Below are 16428 nucleotides of genomic sequence, written 5' to 3' on the forward strand. Positions count from 1 at the left end.
GTGAGGACTTTATTTTGCATTAAGGCAAAAGGGAATAAGCTCATATTAACATCACAAAACATAACAAAATGCCGAGAAAACCCCTGATGTAATGCAAAATACCAGAAAGGTAAATGGCTTTATCAACCATGAATTCCTCTGCAAAGCGAATGTGACAAAAATTCTTCTTGCTTTTCCGAATCGCTGTAATATCACCGCACTGCTCAAAGACTTCTTGAATGATTTCCTCAGTAGCATTTTCTGGTAATCCTCCGACAAACACGGTCTTGCACCCAGGAGGTCGTTCTCTTGTGGAAGGAGGTGGAAGATCTATTAATCACAACAAAACAGAGGGGTTTGCCTTTTATTTCTTTGCCCTCTTCCTGGAGGAAGTGAAACTTGAAGAGTAACTTTGTCCCGTCTGAGTAACTACAGATGTTGACACCGACCTATACAGATGGCAGACGGCCTTATTTTCACCTCCTCTCCCCACCTCCCTCCTCCAACCTTTACTTTCTGTGTTCCTTTCTACACAGAGTGGCTATGCTTGTCCACGGACAATGACAACGCAAGTGTTAGCATAATTTCATTTCTCCTTCATAATACAGGAGCCTAGAAAATGGGGGGTCGGAAACCTCACAAAGGACAAAGCATGATGAAATGAACAACATGATGGAAAACATGGGCTTGTTATCAGCTTTGTCTCATTGTGGGGATAATGGATCAGCAAGGCAGGATGCTGGGAACCAAACCGAAAGCACTACTTGCTGGGCTGGGAAACACCAAATACTGGGCCTGAAAACAACACTTTTTTTTAATTCACATTTAAATGAGCAAATGATTACATTGGGGGAGGCTGTAGGAAAAGATAAAACCTATACTATCAAAACATTTTACCGAGTTTATATGTAGATTACTAAAGCAATCTCCTGAAAAGTCCACTTCAAAAAGGCAACATGGATTAATATGAATAAAAAAAAAATTCTAGCTATTTAAGCACATAAACTTAGTATCTGAGCCTAAATTAAAAAAAAATTTTGGCTCATTTATTTCATCAAATGTATATTTCCTTCAAGCAAATGCAATTTGGCCCAGAAACTCTGAGATGCAGGCTTCCCCCCCAAATTGCTAACTGCCAAATTAATTCAATTTTCCATCTAGCAAAGCACATTTCAGAGTTCTTCTCCTACATTTGTGAAGATGGATGGGAATGCTCACATACTTCACACTCCGTTTTGCAGCGAATGCTAGATGTCATTACATGCAAAAAGATTCTTAATGCTGGGTATATATCCCCAAATCACACATCTGCCTGCAGGTGTTAATTCGGCTCCTGATCCAATAACACACGGTCACATCCCTGTACATTTGTGCTCATCTAGAGATGAAGGCCTCATGGGGAATGGACCCCCACTTTGTGCATCCCTGGGGATGAATTCTGAGTCACATCTGAAAGTGAATACAATGCTACATTAAAATAAAAAGGAAAGAAAGGACGCTTAGACTGTTGAGCAGGTATCTTTAACGGGTAATACTTACTTGGATTTTGAGGGAAAAGAGTACAACTTTTGCAGTGGATTATTTCTTTGACGACAGCCACTTCTGTTGGTGGTGGTGGCGGTACCAGCCCCAGGCCTGGTATCATTGGGTTAATGGGGGTGATCCCAGTCATCATGTTGAGGCCTGGGTCAAAGCCTGGTACACAGATTGAGTCTGTAAGGTACACAAGATAACATTTTGACTGGAGGATCCTAAATCAATTTTCATTGTGTTTTTGCTATTTTCTTGCAGAGATTATTCCACTTTTACGCTTTTTTTTTTTTTTAGGAATTCCTCCTGAAGATGTAGCCTCATAGAAAGCTATTCCAGAAAGGTAAAGAGAAAATAAAAGATGAACTTAAAGCTACATGAAAAGAACATTATATTACTTAAAATATTAACAAAGCAGAACAGGACACAGCATATTAAGGTGGAAACCCATGCACCGTGAAGCTTTGCTATTATTGCGAATGTTATTTTCTGTTCCCTAACATCAGTGTATTGTTTACACTGCCTATGACCCAGAATGCGGGAAGAATGCCATTTAACAGTGAAGTGTCCTGTGAATCTAATTGTCAATCTGGTTTTATCAAAAGAGCCTTCTTACCCGAGTGACCTAGATTTAGAAAAGTTCAATTTATATGTGCATACTTTATAATGATACATTCAGGTCCAATCTAACCTATTTCCCCCAGGAAATAAAAAACAACGAGTGATTAGAATTACTATTGCTGGGTTAGACACATGCGGGCACAAAATTAGCTGTACATTTCTGGATTCTACTGGATAATCACACTTTCCTCTTCTAATTCAGTCAACAAAAAACTAACCAACCCTCCTGAAATCTTCATGCCCTGTATAAAAACAACAAATTTATGCTCTGTATTTAAAAAAAAAAAGGAAAGGGAGCAAAAGGAATAGGTTTTCCTATCTAAGCAATGAGGTTTTTTGTGTGTTTTGATTTTGTTTTGTGTATTTTGTTTTGGTTTTTAGTGTGGTAATGAAACAAGTAACTGCAAAGGTGATATACAGGGATTTTCTTTTCCTAAGTAAGTAAGATTTATTTACAGGCAGGGACTGTTACAGTAATGTACTAAGTGTCTAAAAGTGACTGCACAGGGATCCCTCTCCTGAGAGGTTCTGTGTTTGCAGAAAGCAGACAGTCTCGCTGGTGATGTGGTGATGTCCCAGCTGGGCACACAGGAGCACAGATCACCAGGAACAGTCATGGTGACCCTCCGCGACTCAGCAGCAAAACTCTCTTTTCTTACTCTCCTGTCTTCTCCCTCATCATCCTCCAGCATTCCCATGCCTCCCTGCTGGCCCCTCTGATCCTGGAAAGCCCCCGCCCCAGTGACAAAGCCTCACGCTTCTCTTACCTGTGCTGAAAGGTCCCGGAAGCCCAGAGGCGGAAGAAGTGACAGCCACACCCTCCATTTACTAAGACATACCAGTGTGTCCCAAGCACCAGCATAAACTTTTCCTTTCTGGAAAAAGGTTTATTATAGCTTTCCTCCTGCTACCTTGGCTACTTCCGCTCTCCTTCTGCGGTGAACAGAATAAGCAGGCTGATCCTGATCTATAACCCCAGGAGGGCTGCTGTCCCATTTATTAGGAGATCCACCTAACTTGACAGCGTACCAGCATGACTTCAGTAAAATGAGGGAGTTTTTTATTCAGTTTTGCTTTTGTTTAAAAAAAATCCTAAATCTAAATGCCAAATAAGCATTCTTCTTCAAAGGAGTCATCTTGACATTCTATGTACTTCTTCTGTAATGATGGTTCTTAGTTTCTTCATCTGTAACATGGGATTGGCCGAAAAATTCCCTGGAGCACTAGTAGGGATTCTGTGCTGACATTGCTCAAAAGAAGTCACAGGCAAAAGACATAAAAGCTTGGAAGTGTTAGAGACAAGACTCACACTTTGGTTAGTCATTTAAAATCCTCATAAAGCTTCCCAGGTCTTTTTCTCATTTTACAGATAAACACATAGAGACTTAAAGCAGTTAAGTGAAATCACCAACATCACAAACCAAACAAATGGCAGAGTTGGCACTAGAGCCCCTCAGTCTCTGGCTCCGTATTTAAATGTCTCTTGACTATTTCGAAGTTTCCATTCAAATGAACCGACTTGATCATTCATCTGATCCATGTTACCACTAAACGTTTACTCCACTCTTCAAAAAAGTCATGATGTATCTTTCTGATCCAGATGCCAATTCTAAAGGGGAAGTTCTAGAACAGAATGAATGGCTCTCAGTGTCTCATCTTACCCGTCTCATCTTAAGAAATTTGCTTGCAAGGACTTCAGTGATGATGACCACTGAAACAACAGATTGGCTTTCAAGGTGAATGTATTAGAACTGAAATTGGGATGCATATGCTTTTATTTAATCTCATTCTGTGCACAGGTTCGTCTGGCCTGGCCCTCTCTGTTGTTTGCCAACACAGGGTGATTTAAGGCTGAAACGGCTCAGGACAGCAAACCCTGTGAATGATAATAACCAGATGTTTCTCACAAATGAGATGAGAAGTCCAGCGCTTGTGTTCCCTTTTAGTCGTAACGGACTTCTGTTTTCCTTTGGGTGGCCGAACAAGTTAAGTGGGGACAAAAGACACTGCTCTTGAACAAAATGGTTTAAGATAACACAAGAGTTACTTTGCTTTTTCTAAGACATCAATATGAAGAGACTCTGAGGTTTAATGAAATCTGCATGGTGAGTACAGTAGCTTGAAAAGAGCTTAGAAAGGAATTAACACTTAAATTATGTTGGACCTCAAAGGATCTGAGATTCAGTATTTGAGAGGACGAAGTAGGGAAGGATTAGACCTTTTTTTTTTTTTTTAAATAAGAACCCATTACTTTTTAACAGTATATGAACAGACGGAAATTGTTTTCTCAAGTAGCACAGGAACTTATTATGTACTAACTCATTAAAGGAAATGCACAGTTTTTGGGAGTCTCAGAAGACAGACTCACAGGAAGACAAAGGTACGGAGAGAATTCGAGCTCTAAGAGTCAGTTCCTTGTCTTGCTTAGAAAAGGTGCCCCTGTGAACTTCAGAGATAATGAGTTATAATTCCGCTCACGGAAAAGAGGAAGAAGGCTTAAATTGCAACAAGAAAGAATCCAATTAAGTACAGAGTAGAACTTTCTTCCAGAAATCGTACTTAAACAAGAGGAAGGATTATTTATTTCAAAGACGGCAGCCCTGTCCAGATTCTCCTTGGATCGAAGACAAGCAAGCGCAGAGGTGGTAAGGCCAAAGCTGAGCAAGTGTTTCTTTCTAGTTGTCTTTTCCCAACTGGACAAGACAAAACCAGAAACAAAAGTCCTGCTTACAGATTCGTACACAGTCTGGTGAGAGTTTCATCAATGAGACAAGCAGTTTGCAGAGGGAGGGCAGGTTAGGGTCTCATGTTCAGGCATGGCAGTTTCTTTCTTTCATTCATTCATTTGGCGTTTACTGGGCACATACCACGGCCAGGACCTGGCATTGGGAACTGTAATATTCTCCCCACTTGGGGAAATCACAGTGTTAAAGGAGGACATGAAAGATGGGCACCAAACTCAGAGGAGTTGAGAAATGTAAACTGAGGCTCAAAGGAAGGCACAAGAAGGGGCCTGCTGGGGACAGCCTGATAGGCCCGGGGAATTCCAAACAGCTGTCCATGCTATGGCACGGTGAGTATGTGACAGTGTCCTGAGGGGCCACAGGAGTCAGATGAGAAGGCATCTTGCTGTTCGCGCTAGTGCATTCTGGCTTGATTCTCACTGGGATGGCAGCCACCAAAGGTCAGATGTGCCCTTTCCAGGCAGAGGCCCCTGCCAGGTGAGCTTCTCCCCCCATCCCTTCTCAATTTGTCTGCCTCCCCTAGCAGTGGCTGGCCCCCTTTCCCATCAATGCCTCACTGAAGTCTGATTATTTGAAATGAGAACTAGACACCCCCCCCACCCCCCCCTACCTTGAAAGAAAGGCAATAGAGGCCTATCTCCATCAAGAATGGACCTAACTAGGTTAGGTGTGGGTATAGATGCTGGGCTGAGCTGAGGCTCAGGGGACATGGGTGCACTGTCAGCACCCAGAAGGCAGGGCATAGCGTTCCAAGAGAATAATAAAAAAGAGACAGGAATCTGGCCAAAGGTTAGCATTAGGTCTAGTCCTGGGCAGAGGTCATTAGCAGTAGACAAAACACAAGACCCGGCAAGCCAGCTTTGCCTGGGGCTCTTTTGTCAGGTCACAGGGCCAGAACCAACCCGATCCAGGTTCTGATGCAGTCCGGGTAGAATTGAGGTGTGGCAACAATGTGACATGGTCAGAGGCGGAGAGAAACTGACAGTCCGGGAGGTGACCTGAGCTGGGTCTCAGGCTGGAGAAGCAAGATAGGACCCAGACACCAGAACCAAGGCCTAGGGTTTGTGGAAGGAGGCAGACACCCAGTCATCAGTCCTGGGGCCTGGGTCACAACCTGACCAGTGTGAAGCCCGGCTGGATGCAGACTCTGAGAAGGCAGGAGCCCAAGGGCCCCTTTCTTCGTACCTGAGGCCCGGACAGGACCTCAAGTCCAGGGAGATACGAAGCTTGTGGGCGCCGGGGCAGAGAGACAGACTGGAGGGGCTCTGACAAACATGCAGAAACTCCTCTCCTTTCTCCAGAGGAGTTACTGCTTCAAAATATGATCTGTCATCACTCGACAGAGAAACTACGTGATACGTGAGGACACTCTGATTACTGGACATTGAGGATAGATGATGGACACTTCCTCATGATAGTTTCCCATTGCAGTGACAGGACCCACCCTTCTACAGTGTCAGTTAGAGTCAGACAATTAAAGGAATGATATTTTCTTTTCTTTCTTTCTTTTTTTAATGTTTATTGATTTTTGAAATCCGGGGCGGGGGGGGGGCGGGCAGGGAGGAGAGAGAAGGAGGGAGACACAGAATCTCAAGTAGGTTCCAGGCCCTGAGCTGACAGCCCAGAGCCCGACGCAGGGCTTGAACTTATGAACCACGAGATCATGACCTGAGCCAAAGTCAAATGCTTAACCGACTGAGCCACCCAGGTACTCTGGGAATGCTTTTTTCATTCTATGCCCTTTTTTCTCTAATACTCCTGAAATTCATGATCAACAAAGGAAAGCGGTTTTTAAAAGGTAAACTCGAACTGGAAGGCTCTGAGCAGAGCTGTAGGTCCCTAAGGCTGACTGATCCCTTAACCTCTCTGGGCTTCAGTGTCTTCTTCGGATAAACAAACATGAACCAGAGATTCCACCTCCACAGAAGGGGAGCATCGGAGAGGAGCGTCGGTGTGCAAGCAGGGTATCTGCGTGCTAGGAGCCCACGTCCACTGTCAAAAGGCCCTGGGTCTCCCACGCGCTGGCTGTGTGACCTCAGGAGAGTCAACCTTCCTAAGCCTCATTTACAATATCTGCAAAATGGGGATAATCATATTTAAGATGTAATACTCTTGAGAGGACTAAATGGGATTAAAAAAAATCTGAAGCGTTTAACATAATGTCTGGCACATGGTAAATATGTAACGAATGGTAGCACTTATAGGCAATGTGATAAATATGTATTTTATATATAATAGTATTTATGTAAGCTGCTATAAACATGTTACTAATATTGTATACACATAAAGGATCATGATGATGGTGACGAAGTATGTTGGCAAACATTGGAGCGCCTAGTAAATGCTGGGTGTTCCGCCAGGTAAAGATACTATAGGAGTCCTTCCTTCAATGAAGTGACAGACTGGTGGCAGAAACAACTAAACAGAAAATGACAATAGAGTATGACAACTGTTGTGTGACATTTAAATAGGAGGTGCTATGGAAACACAGAGAAGGGGAGCACAGAAACCACACTGGGATACGGTGTTACGGTTTGAATTGTGTCTCCCTGAACAGATATGTTGAAGTCTCAAACCCCCCCCCCCCCCGGTACTCTGTGAATGTAACTGTATTTAGGAATAGGGTCTTTGCAGATGTAGTCAAGCTAAGATAGTGTCATACTCCGTTAGGGTGGGCTCTAATATGCCCGGTGTCCTCATAAGGACAGAAGGGACATAGGCCCAGAGAGGATGCCACGTGACAATGGAGGCAGAGATTCAGTTATGTGGCTGCAAGCCAAGAACTGCTAACAAAAACCAGAAACCAGGAGAAAGGCATGAAACAGATTCTTCCCTAGTTCCTTCCCCTAGAGAGGATGGCTCTGGCAACACCTTGGTTTCTGACTTCTGGCCTCCAGAACTGAGAGAAGGCTGTTTCTGTTTCCGCGGTCCCGGGGTTGCGGTACTTTCTTACTGTAGGTCTGGGAAACGGACACGGGGACGAGGCCAGGGACGGGACGCTGGAGTGGCGGACAGCTGACCCGAGTCGTAAAGGCATGACTTCTATGGGCATGTGGAAAAGGTATTCTCAAAATATATTTACAAGCCTCATAAATACAAAAGATGCTTCTAGATGTTCTCTTAGAAGAAATGTTCACAACCAGTCCCCTGGAGGCAGAATTGCTCTTACATTTTCCCTTTGTGGGGGAAAAAAACACAACAACCGTGAAGAGGCCGAATATTTATTAAGAACAAATCAACCTCACAGATGATAAGTCCGCATTATAGTGTACTTTATAAGATAAGTGAATGCCTACAAGCAGAATCTAAGAAAGCAACATTGAAAATGTTTTTGTGATCTTTCCAAAGAGTTCCAAAGGTGGTGAGGTATGTTTTCTATTTAAACCCAAGATGTATGCCCACCGGAGCCTGGCTGTGCCCACGTTGTAAACAAAGACCTCGTTCCATAAATAAACCTTCTGTCTCCTTTGCCCGCAGATAAAATGCCGCTGTCAACAGCTATTTTAAGTGCTCTTGACTCGAGGGAGGAGATTTGTGTCCATATCTGAAACTATAACACAACACCACGTGAAGAGAATTTCACAATTTTCACCAAAATTGATGCAGGCGAGCAATGACTGCAAAAAGCAGTCTGTCAGATCTTTCTAGCAACCTGTGCACAGAGCCTGCACCCAAAAACCACATGTATTTGGAGTGAGCATGAGGCAAAAAGCTCATCAAAGGTTCTGTGAACTTGACTCACTCTAGGGGCTGGGTGATTTGAATCTGATGCCAGAGTTCAGGGCAGAGGCCTGGCCTGTCACACTCAGAGTAAGATGTTGTGTCTTCTGGACCTGCTGAAACCCACGCTTCAGTCACAAAGGGGCTCCCAGCTGAGGCCTGGAAACCACGCGGGCACATGCCGGCCAGGTGTGCAGGGCTCCACTGTGACAAGGAGGCAAAGGACGCTGGGCCTCACCACAGGGAATTTTCAAAGTTGGAATAGATCTGAGTATTTCCTAGCCCTCCCCTCCTGATTGAATGATGAGAAAACTGAGGCTCAGAGAGGTTAAGTGACTTGCCCGAAGTGACACAGCGAGTTAAGAGAGGAACTGAAATTAGGGCCAGGAGTCCTGCTGCTTCACCATTGTGCACCCGGGTTCCCCAGTGTCTGTCTGCCCGGCCTTCCTTAAGACAGTGCATTCCATTCACTAATGATTTCACAGCGAGAAATTTACTTCTCGTATGTTCTCTCAGGACCTGATGTCCTGTAGTAAATTCGCTGTCTTTATTCTGCTCTCCTGGGCTGTTGTCACAAGTCTGCTCCTCTGTCCTAGCGCTGCTGGTCAAATCCACGAAGAAAGCTCACAGGAGCCCCCGCTCGGCCTCAGGGACCCTGCTCCCCTTAGTCTTTCCACAAGTGACTTCTAAAACCCACCCTTCCTGCATTCTAGGGCGAGTCCCAGAAATAGGCCCCAACAGAAGCTGACCTATAGGACTGGCCGGGATTTCGACCCTTCTTAATTCTGAACTCTGTACTTGTGGCTGACTTGGTAATTATGATTAAAAAACAATGGTCACGTTTGAATGCTTGCTTTGTGCCGGGCCTATGCGGAAGGCTTCACATCATCTCATTGCACAAGTCTCTTTGACATTCCATCACGGAGCTGACGTGCGTCAACTAGCCTCAACTAGAACACGCATGTGGTGCCTCTGCGGGACGCCGTTATGCAACTTTGCAGTTGATGTTTTAAAACTAAATAAAAGAGTTTGCATTTTCCATTGGATTTTCCAAAACCTTCCTTCTTCTTCTTCTTCTTTTTTTAATATGTTTATTTATTTTTGAGAGACAGAGACAGAGTGCGAGCAGGGGAGGGGCAGAGAGGGAGACACAGAATCTGAAGCAGGCTCCAGGCTCTGAGCTGTCAGCACACAGCTCGACGTGGGGCTTGAACTCACAAACCGTGAGATCGTGACCTGAGCCAACGTTGGAGACTGAGCCACCCAGGTGCCCCAAAAACCCTTCCTTCTTCAGTTCTCCTCCCATCTTGAATTTTCCCTCCCCGGCCCTCAAATCTATACAATGGCAAGACGGCTCCTTCTTAAAGTTCCCACCCCTTTAACTTCTCCTTGCAGGTCAGACTCAGCCACAGAAGACCCTCTTAGACACTTACATAGACTCCTTTCCCCCCTAACATTTATTTCTTCAAACTCAGTGTCACTGATTTCCAGTTTCGAGGGCCAATGCCCAATTCTCACTGTGCATGCGGTCACTCTTCGTTCCTTGTGTTAGGAGCTTGTGCTAAGTTATCTTCTCTGCTCTGGGGCTTGCTGGCAGCCTCATGCTTCTTTTTATGGGTGTCAAAATGCACTTGGCTTACAGTGTCCAGATCTTCCTCCCGACCCTGTCTCTATTGCATATGCCTGGACAGAGAAGGTAACTTCAGGACTTACCTATTTGTTTGTTTGTTTGCTTGTTTTGAGAGAGAGAGCGAGCGAGCACATACAAGCAGTACAAGCAGGGGAGGGGCACAGAGAGAGGGAGAGGGAGAGAATCCCAAGCAGGTTTCTGTCAGCGCAGAGCCTGACACGGGGCTCAAACTCACGAACTGTGAGATCATGACCTGAGCCAAAATCACGAGCTGGACACTTAACTGACTGAGTCACTCAGGCACCCCTTGCCTATTTCTTTTAATGGCAATTCCCGTTCCTCTCAGTTCCTAGCTTAAAACCTCTATAGGAAACCACATGTGGTCACATGCCAGAACCTTTCAGACGGACCTATCTTTGAAAGGTTTTTCCACATCATCGTTGTTTGTTCCCATGCTATATAGGTTCCTATTAGCTCTCATCTGGGGGATTGCAAAAGCCAATTTGTGTGTCCAGAGGCTGTGCCTTCTGCATCTTCCTCCCTCCCCCCACGCCCTTCTCACACACACCCCTGAATCTGGATTAGCCAGCCATGCCCACGGGAGATCCACAGGAGACCCCCGAGAATAGGCTGTAATTGGGGCTTCTAAATTACTTCTTTCAAACTTCTTTTCACATCCCCATCTCATTAGCTGATGATTAATTTTCTCTCTGTATGATGTTATGTGACATTGTACAGCAGGACTGTTACATAATGACAGAAAAAAAGGACTGAATAGACTATTGGTGTTCTCTGCTTTGAGACTTACAGCACAGAGGCAGAATGGAGAGGCAAAATGCTACCGAGTCTTGGAAAGTGTTTTTGAATTTTCAGTCAAGCATTTAAGAGGCACTCTTTAATTCTTATGTATTTATTCATTTATCTATCTAACTTTTTAAGGATGGGACCTTCTGAGTATATTTTGAAAGACTAAATAATTTATGTCAACATATTTCTTTCTGGCATTCAATACCTCTCCTTGCTCTGATAGAGCCATTCTTCTCTGAAGTCAGGGTCACAGCCTGGCATTATATTGATACAGAGCCCACTCCAGTCAGTGGTCGTGACAGTGGAGTAAACGTCTTCATAGGGACCTTCCCTTTGTGACCTGCATCTTTCCAAGATATAGGCAAGGGCTAACCTTTTGAATTTATTTATCCACCTTAGTTTCAGTTTACAAAGGCATCTGGGAGATAGGTAACATCTCATAAATTTAAACAGGAACAAAGGAAAACTTATTCAATATTTAGCTTCAAAGAAAACATTCACATCATATTATTTTAAACAATTTATGTAGGTTTCAATTTACACTTACTGCTTGAAGGGACTGAAGCAACACAGAGTTGGTCTCTTTAAATAAGATCAGCATATAGCCCTCGGCTGGGGGAGAAAATAGAGCTTCTTTTGAAAGCAAACACATCAGGAGCACTCCTAAAGGAAACTTTCGAGTTGTGTGTTGTTTTAAAATCACAGACTGATCTAATATTAATTTAATTTTTCTACTCGACTGGGCAAGGACAATAGGCTGGGAAGAAATATGAGTGGAAGATGAAAAGAAAAGGCAGAGAGAGGGACCATCTGAGTCCCGGGCTCAAGGGCAGGCTCACGGTCCTGCCCTGTGACCCAGACTTGTGACCCCTTGGATCTTAATCTGCAGAAAGACGATTAAAATTAGTATTTGCATTGACAGGCTTATTGTGACGATTATGTGAGTTGAAACATGTAAAGGGGTTAAAATAATGCCTGGTAGAAGAAGGGTTCGATACATATTAGCTATCATTTAAAATATTTAATAATTTACTTAAATATTTTAAATATATTTAATTATATTAAATTTCGTATTTAATGATACATGTTATATTTGGGCGTGTACCTGTGTGCATGTGTGTACTGCACAGTGTACACCATACAATACTGCCTTCGTGTCCTTCCTTGATAAAAAAAAGGCATGTCTCAGTTTTCTGTTGCCTTCTAAATGAATGTTTTATTATCTATCCTAACTTCAAGATGTCTGTAGGTAGAAATCAGGAAAACAATGGAAAAGGCAGTGCCATATAGTTTTTCCATTGGAGGAATGTCTCTAATAGTTTACTGTTTGGGGGAAAAAAAACCTCCCCTCTACCAAGGGCCCAAGATGTTTTTCAGTGCCTGGAAAGGAGAATTACAGATCCAGAGCTGTTCCTCTCTGCTTTTTCTGGCCATGATTAGCTTTTAATACCCAAATTCACCAAGTGGGCTCATTCATATGTTTGGCATACCATTCCCCCTAAACGTAGTTTTTCCACTGATATCCCATTTTATTAATTTAAATGAATGTTATTCATTTATTCATTCATTCCTATGTTATTAAGCTTCTTTACACACACACACATACACAAACACACACATCTTTTTAATAAAAGTCAAGCAGCACCAGACTTTAAAAATACTTTGTTACATCTGAGGCTCTGGCTAGATTTAGTTATTCACATGTTTATATGCATTTTAATTTAGGAAAGTGTTGGGGCACTTGGTTGGGTTAGTCCATTAAGCATCCAACTTTGGCTCAAGTCCTGACCTCAAGGTTCATGGGTTTAAGCCCTACATCGGGCTCTGGGCTGATGGCTTGGAGCCTGGAGCCTGCTTTGGATTCTGTGCCTCCCTCTCTTTCTGCCTCTCCCTTGCTCATGCTCTGTCTCCCTCTCTTTCAAAAAAATAAAATAAAATAAACCTTAAAAAAAAAAAAAGAAAGCATCAATGCCAAGTCATCCTCTCTGATAGCCTGCCATTTCTGACAAGCACCTGGAGTAATTTTTCTGAGAAGTAAACCGAGGTGGAATGGTCTAAGCAGCAAATTGCCACTTAAAAATAATTCAGCCTTGGGGGCTGAGTCTGGCATATCTTGAGAAGCATTTCTCAGTGGCTGGTCCGGTAGTGTCTTCCTCTACAGTGTAGACCCCTCAATATTAAAAACTCAAGAGAACTCATTTCTCACATGAAAACATACCCCAAACATCTTTTCCCCTGGAGAGTTTAAGGTTAAAAGCACAGACTCTTACCCAGATTTCCATTTGAAGTTAATAATTTTCTGCCTAGTTGTAAATTCAAAGGATGTTTTTGTTCTTCATTCAGGGCTCTACATCTCATTCCCATCCCCGGAGGCACCCAGTTTTGAACTGTTACGTTTCTGCAACACTATACTTTCAAAATCCTTTTTCAATCATTTAATAAGCTGGTTTCTCATGACATCTCTCCAAGGTCTCCCCCACCCGTTACACATGAATGAGGAAGCAGAGGTCAGGGAGACTGAAGACATTTGTTGCAGCATCACTGGCATGGGAGGAGAAGCAAACTGTGGCCCGGGCTGTCCTGGCCCGGGCTGTCCTGGCTGTGTGTGGTCCCCAGGCGTGCACAGCGCCGAGGGACAGACGTGCCCCGTCTGGGCTTCAGTCCCACCCACCTGAGGATCCTCATCTCATCTCACCTGCAAGGCTCCGACCTCCCATGCCTACCTCATTGTTATTAGGGAGGTCCAATTACATGACGGGCATTTCTAAGCCAGCGATTCACAAACAAGGAAATCAATACACAAATGTAAATTATAGTTAAGACTTTTCCTATTTCAAAGGCCTCTGGGGCTCCACAATGGTGCTACGTGCTTATTTTGTGCAGAAAGAGAATTCAATATATTACTCCATATTGTGCTTTAGAGCACACACAAACACGGCAGGAGGGAGAAGGGCGAGAGGAAGGACATAGAGGATGGGTGTGTGTGCCGGCGCGTGTGAGTGCGTGTGGCGTATCCTTGCTCTTTGCACTGTAACCATGGCTTTGGTAGAACTCTGCCGTCCTCCATGTTAGGCGCATCCTCTAGGTTTCACAGCCGAAAAACCTGAGGAGCCGAGTGGCATGGTGCCCTCCCCCGCGGCCCCTGATGGATCGCTCCTTGCACATTATTCATCCTCTACAAGCTTGCTAAGCAGTGTGCCAGATGCAGGGGGCACAGAGGGCCCCTGGCCCAAGGTGCACAGTCCGCTGTGACACAGACACACAGGCTCCGAGCCGCTTTACAAAGTGGCAGCAAAATTAGGGGGCCACACACAGCACCTGTGCTGTCATCGTGAAAAGAGCCTGCCCACGCTCTGAATTACAAGTGGCCTTCCTCACTGCGAGGATCTATCTAGCTGAGCCACGTGTCCTCAAACCCAAGCCCAGAGCACTTTGTAAACACATACCCAAGTCAGAGAGCAGCTGGCCCTCGGGACCAGGGCCACACTTTCAATAGCAGTCATTTTCACTGCATTTATCAAATGACGTTTTAAGGGCAGAGGACTGTCTGCTGTTTTATTTATCTTCCTTTGGCTATATCATTATACATTTTTCTCTTCTTCTTAATACTGAGGGCATTCCGGATCAGCAGGCTTTCTCCAGGCTGAGTTTACATCAAAAGTGCCCCTGGTGTGGAGGACTGAGGTTACAAAGTATAGATTTGTCAGAGACAGAGGACAGGCCCCCCCTAATCTATATCTGCTTGTTGTCACTGAATGTTCGGGGAATTTACATTTGCCAGAAAAGCCAGAATAGAAATGTTAGCTTGGGCATTCATACCCTTATTCTATCTACATTATTCTTTTTTACAGTAACATTAATAGATCATCACATTTTTTTTTCCCTTTCAAATACATTTGGTAAGTCAGTCAAAAGAATTTGAAAACCTTATCACTGGTATTTAACTTCCTTCCATCACAGCGATGGGACAGAGGCAGGAGGGACATGAATATCTTGTGCATAAAGTGTTTGTTGAACAAACAGAGCTAAGTTCAACTAAAATAAAATAGAATAAACTGGCAGGATGCATCAAGTGTGTCTCAGGAGGATTTATCCTGGGCCTTTTCTGTTCAATATCCTCAACCCATGTTTTGAACAAAGAACTCAAGGACACGTCCACCAAATACTGTCTGTCATCAATAGGCACTTGTGCTCAGGTATGTGGGAGGTGGTGGGGACACAGGAAGGTTGATGACAAATGTTTGAGCTTTGTGTGCTTCCAGAAAGACAGAAACTTTCAGAGAAAATGAAAGCAACAAATTAAAAAAATCTTCATTTGTTGAAAAGCACCCTTAAAGGAAATGAGAAGGCAGACCAAGGTGTGGAGTTCATGCCTGACACACTCTCACGGTGGATGACGAAGAGAAAGTCATATGTGTGAGAGGTAAATCCAGTCCTTGAAGTGTCCCTAGTCCCTGGATGTCAGAGAAATCCAGTCCTACAAATTGCCCCTCATACTGTCCCCCCTTCGCCACCATTTGTCAAGGGACTGTGGTAGGACAGCTTTGAATTGCCATCACCTTAAGAAGCAGAGAGATATCAGATCGACTCCTGCCATGCCCTTCTAACTGCATTAAGGGAGTGCTCCCTGCCTTCACCCTCTCCACACCTGGCTGGGGCGGGGCGCCCTGTGCTGCCCTGTCCTGGGGCTGGGTACCAGCTTTCGGGGACTACTTCACACCAGCCAGACAGGGAGGTTTCTTTCACTCCGGAGATCACTACACCCACTCTCCCTTCCCTGGCCGCCTCACAGTTGAGTCTTTTGGGTCCCCTCCCCCACAGGCAAAGCTCTGGGCTACCGTCCTTTCTTTCTCCTGGATGCATTGCCCTCTGAGCAAAACTACTGCTCGCAGAGCTCTGAAGAATCCGAACGGAGGATCGTGGAGGAAGGCTTGGGAGGGGGTCGGGCTCTCATTTTAACTGAGTATTCTAGGTGCCAGGCAAGATGCTGGGCACCTTCACATGCATTATCCTATCTTACCTTCCCTGTAAGAGTGCAGGGAAAATGAAGGAATGGAGGGATTTTAAGAGGTCTGCTAGAAGTGTTAGAGTCTGAACCCAAACCCAGGTGGGTCTTACTGCAAAGGTCTTGTCTCAGCGGGACCATCAGTGACAAAACCCTGAGCTGCACGGATTATGGGTTTCACCACTACACAGGACTGACCTTCAGCAGGTAAACACCAGTATGGACAGCTCACTGTTTAAGCCCAGCATCTATCTGTTCTGTTTGGTCAGTGCCCAGGACTCAGCAGTGGTTAAATATTTGGGTATCATTGTCGCCCTTATCAAAATGAAATATGTGGCAAGTAACAAATGTTTGACTTCTGCTTCTGGCGAGGGAAGAGTAACAGACACAGG

General features: G+C 44.4%; 1 protein-coding gene across 2 annotated transcripts in view; it reads right to left on the minus strand.

Moving 5' to 3' along the window:
- Positions 1-16428, minus strand: part of ENOX1 (ecto-NOX disulfide-thiol exchanger 1) — a 240232-nt gene that overhangs the window by 156073 nt on the left and 67731 nt on the right. Inside the window, exons 1-3 of one of the 2 annotated variants that reach the window (XM_029936688.1) lie at positions 2898-2991; positions 1519-1692; positions 103-309 (exon numbers count right to left, since the gene is read on the minus strand). In XM_029936688.1, coding sequence (XP_029792548.1) covers positions 103-309; positions 1519-1692; positions 2898-2955 — 439 coding nt within the window. In that variant the 5' untranslated portion in view covers positions 2956-2991. Of the gene's footprint in view, positions 1-102; positions 310-1518; positions 1693-2897; positions 2992-16428 lie in introns of those variants that run through there. The other variant, XM_029936687.1, reaches the window with a different exon arrangement.

The sequence above is a fragment of the Suricata suricatta genome, chromosome 4 (genome assembly GCF_006229205.1).
Source record: "Suricata suricatta isolate VVHF042 chromosome 4, meerkat_22Aug2017_6uvM2_HiC, whole genome shotgun sequence".
In the NCBI taxonomy this organism is placed as follows: Eukaryota; Metazoa; Chordata; class Mammalia; order Carnivora; family Herpestidae; genus Suricata; species Suricata suricatta.